Source organism: Apteryx rowi, unplaced genomic scaffold, assembly GCF_003343035.1.
Source record: "Apteryx rowi isolate R43461 unplaced genomic scaffold, aptRow1 scaffold_2284, whole genome shotgun sequence".
Taxonomy (NCBI): Eukaryota; Metazoa; Chordata; class Aves; order Apterygiformes; family Apterygidae; genus Apteryx; species Apteryx rowi.
The window spans coordinates 1-2,968 of NW_020448624.1; the positions used below are offsets into that span (position 1 = coordinate 1).

General features: G+C 65.7%; 1 protein-coding gene across 1 annotated transcript in view; it reads left to right on the forward strand.

Moving 5' to 3' along the window:
- Positions 1-1,834: 1,834 nt before the first annotated feature.
- Positions 1,835-2,968, forward strand: part of LOC112965957 (serine/threonine-protein kinase TAO2-like) — a gene marked incomplete at both ends in the record, with an annotated part of 3,871 nt that continues 2,737 nt past the window's right edge. The window contains 5 exons of the mRNA XM_026065515.1: positions 1,835-1,948; positions 2,052-2,143; positions 2,250-2,343; positions 2,490-2,571; positions 2,678-2,918. Of these exons, the coding sequence (XP_025921300.1) occupies positions 1,835-1,948; positions 2,052-2,143; positions 2,250-2,343; positions 2,490-2,571; positions 2,678-2,918 (623 nt within the window). The remainder of the gene's footprint in view (positions 1,949-2,051; positions 2,144-2,249; positions 2,344-2,489; positions 2,572-2,677; positions 2,919-2,968) is intronic.

Genomic DNA, 2,968 nt, shown 5'->3' on the forward strand with positions numbered 1-2,968 from the left:
CCACGGCGTGCCTGGGAGTTGTGCTTGCCCCATGGCGTGCCCCATGGCTGCCCCACGGCATGCCCTGTGGTGTCGCGCTGCCCCACAGCGTGCCTGGGGGTCACACTTGCCCCATGGCGTGCCCCACGGCTGCCCCACGGCGTGCCCTGTGGTGTCGCGCTGCCCCACAGCGTGCCTGGGGGTCACGCTTGCCCCATGGTGTGCCCCACGGTGTGCCCCGTGGCGTCACACTGCCCCACAGCGTGCTTGGGGGTCATGCTGCTCCATGGCTGCCCCACGGCGCGCCCCATGGCGTCACGCTGCCCCACGGCGTGCCTGGGGGTCATGCTGCTCCACGGCTGCCCCACGGCGTGCCCCATGGCGTCACGCTGCCCCATGGTCTGCCCCATGGCTCACCTGGGGGTCACACCGCCCCACGGCTGCCCCACGGCCTTGCGCTGCCCCGTGATCTGCCCCACGGCCCCCCACGGCATCACGCTGCCCCACGGCGCCACGCTGCCCCACGGCCTGCCCCACAACCCGCTCTGGGGCCAGCTTGTGCCCCACGTCCCTGCGTCCGCCTGTCTTTCCACCGTCCCCTTGTCCGCCTGTCTCTCCGCCTGCTGCGTGTCCGACTGTCTACGGGCCTCGCATCCGCCTGTCTCTCCCCCAGCCGCGTGTCTGGTTGTGTATCCGTCAACCGCACGTCTGCTTGTCTTTCCCGTCACTGTGTCCGCCTGTGCTTCTCTCAACTGGGTGTCTGCTTGTCTTTCCATCATCTCTCTGTCTGTCTGTCTGTCAGCAGCGTGTTCGCTTGTTTCTGTTGCCCTTGTGTCCGGTTGTCTTTGTACCAACCACGTGTCTGGCTGTCTTACTACCCAGTGCATGTCCGGGTGTCTTTCTGGTGTCTGCCTGTCTCCCCACTGTCCACCTGTTTCTTTCAACTGTGTGTCCGCTTGTCTCTCTGCCTGTCTCTTCCTTGTTCCCCTGTCCGCTTGTTTCTCCACCAAGTGTGTCTGCTTGTGYCTCTGTCTGTCTGTCTGTTCTTCTGCTTGTCTCTGTGCTGTCCCCGTGTCTGCCTGTCCCTCTGCTGTCCCCACGTCCGCCTGTCTCTCTGCCAACCCCGTCCCGGTCCCTCTGCGCTGGCCCCGGACCTCGGCGTCCCCCCTGCGTCTGTCCTTGTCCCCCCCCGTCCGTCCCCCTGTGCTGACCCCATGTCTGTCTGTCTGCGTCCCCGCGTGTCCCCCGTGTCCCTCTGTCCCTCCGTGTCCTTCCGTCCCCAACGCCGTCCCTGCGTCCATCCGCCTCGCGCGTCCTTCCGTCCCCAACGCTGTCCCCGTGTCCCTCTGTTCCTCCGTGTCCTTCCGTCCCTGCGTCCCTCCGTCCCCAACGCTGTCCCCGTGTCCCTCTGTCCCCCGTGTCCGTCCATCCCCAACGCCGTCCCTGCGTCCGTCCGTCTTGCTTGTCCTTCCGTCCCCAGCGCTGTCACTGCGTCTGTCTATCTCCCATGTTGTTCCGTTCCTCTGTGTCCTTTCATCTCTGTGTTTCTCTGTCCCCAGTGCCGTCCCCATGTCCCTCTTTCCCCGTGTCCATCCTTCTCCCACGTTCTTCCACGTCCTTCCATTCCTCCATCCCCAATGCCGTCCCCGTGTCCGTCTGTTCCTCCGTTTCTCCATCCCCATCGTTGTTCCTTGTGTCCATCCATCTTTCATGTTCTTCTGTTCTCTTATTCCTCCGTCTTTCCGTCCCTGTGTCCATCTGTCCCCCGCGTCCTTCCATCCCCACGTCTGTCCGTCTGTCCGACCCCCCACACTCACACTCTCCTCTTCTTCCTCCTCTTCCTCCCCATTACCAGGGACGTCAAGGCCGGCAACATCCTGCTGACGGAGCCGGGGCAGGTGAAACTGGGCGACTTCGGCTCGGCCTCCATCGTGGCCCCGGCCAACTCCTTCGTGGGGACGCCGTATTGGTGAGCAGGGATGGGGGGGGACACGGCGGGATTTGGGGGGGGACGGGACACCCGGAGGGGGGGGTCCTGACCCCCTGCCACCCCCCCCACCCCCAAAACCAAGGATGGCGCCCGAGGTGATCCTGGCCATGGACGAGGGGCAGTACGACGGCAAGGCGGACGTCTGGTCGCTGGGCATCACCTGCATCGAGCTGGGTGCGTTTCGGGGGCGATTTCGGGGCGTTTCGGGGCATTTCGGGGTCGTTTTGGGGGGGGGAATTGTCCCCCACCCCGCGTGACACCCGGTTCCCCTCCGCCGCAGCCGAGAGGAAGCCGCCGCTCTTCAACATGAACGCGATGAGTGCCTTATACCACATAGCGCAGAACGAGTCGCCCGTGCTGCAGGCCAGCCACTGGTGAGCAGCCGCCCGGACGCCGGGGTCCCTTCCCGCCTCCGTCGTCATCTTTGGGTTTTGGGGTGGGGGCGACCCGGACGCCTGGGCCCCTACGGTGGCCGCCGTCGCTTCCTCCCTTTCCCCTCCTCCCTGCCCCGTCTCCGCAGGTCGGAGTATTTCCGTAACTTCGTGGACTCGTGCCTGCAGAAGATCCCGCAGGACCGGCCCACCTCGGACGTGCTCCTCAAGGTAGCGAGGAGACGTTGGAAGGACCAAGGATGGTGGTGGTGGTGGTGGTGGGGGCCCAGGCGATCCCGCTGATGTCCCCCCCTCCTTTTTCCCACCCACCCCGCAGCACCGCTTCCTGCTCCGCGAGCGGCCCCAGACGGTGGTGCTGGACCTCATCCAGCGCACCAAGGACGCCGTGCGGGAGCTGGACAACCTGCAGTACCGCAAGATGAAGAAGATCCTCTTCCAGGAGGCGCAGAATGGCCCCAGCGCCGACCCCGCCGAGGAAGAGGAGGTGAGGAGGGGTAGGGGGCCGCCGCTGTGGACCTGCTGGAGAACCGGGACCACCGCTGTGGTCATCCTGGAGAGCTGAGACCCTGACTGTGGGTCTCCTGGAGAGCCAGGGCCACCACTGTGG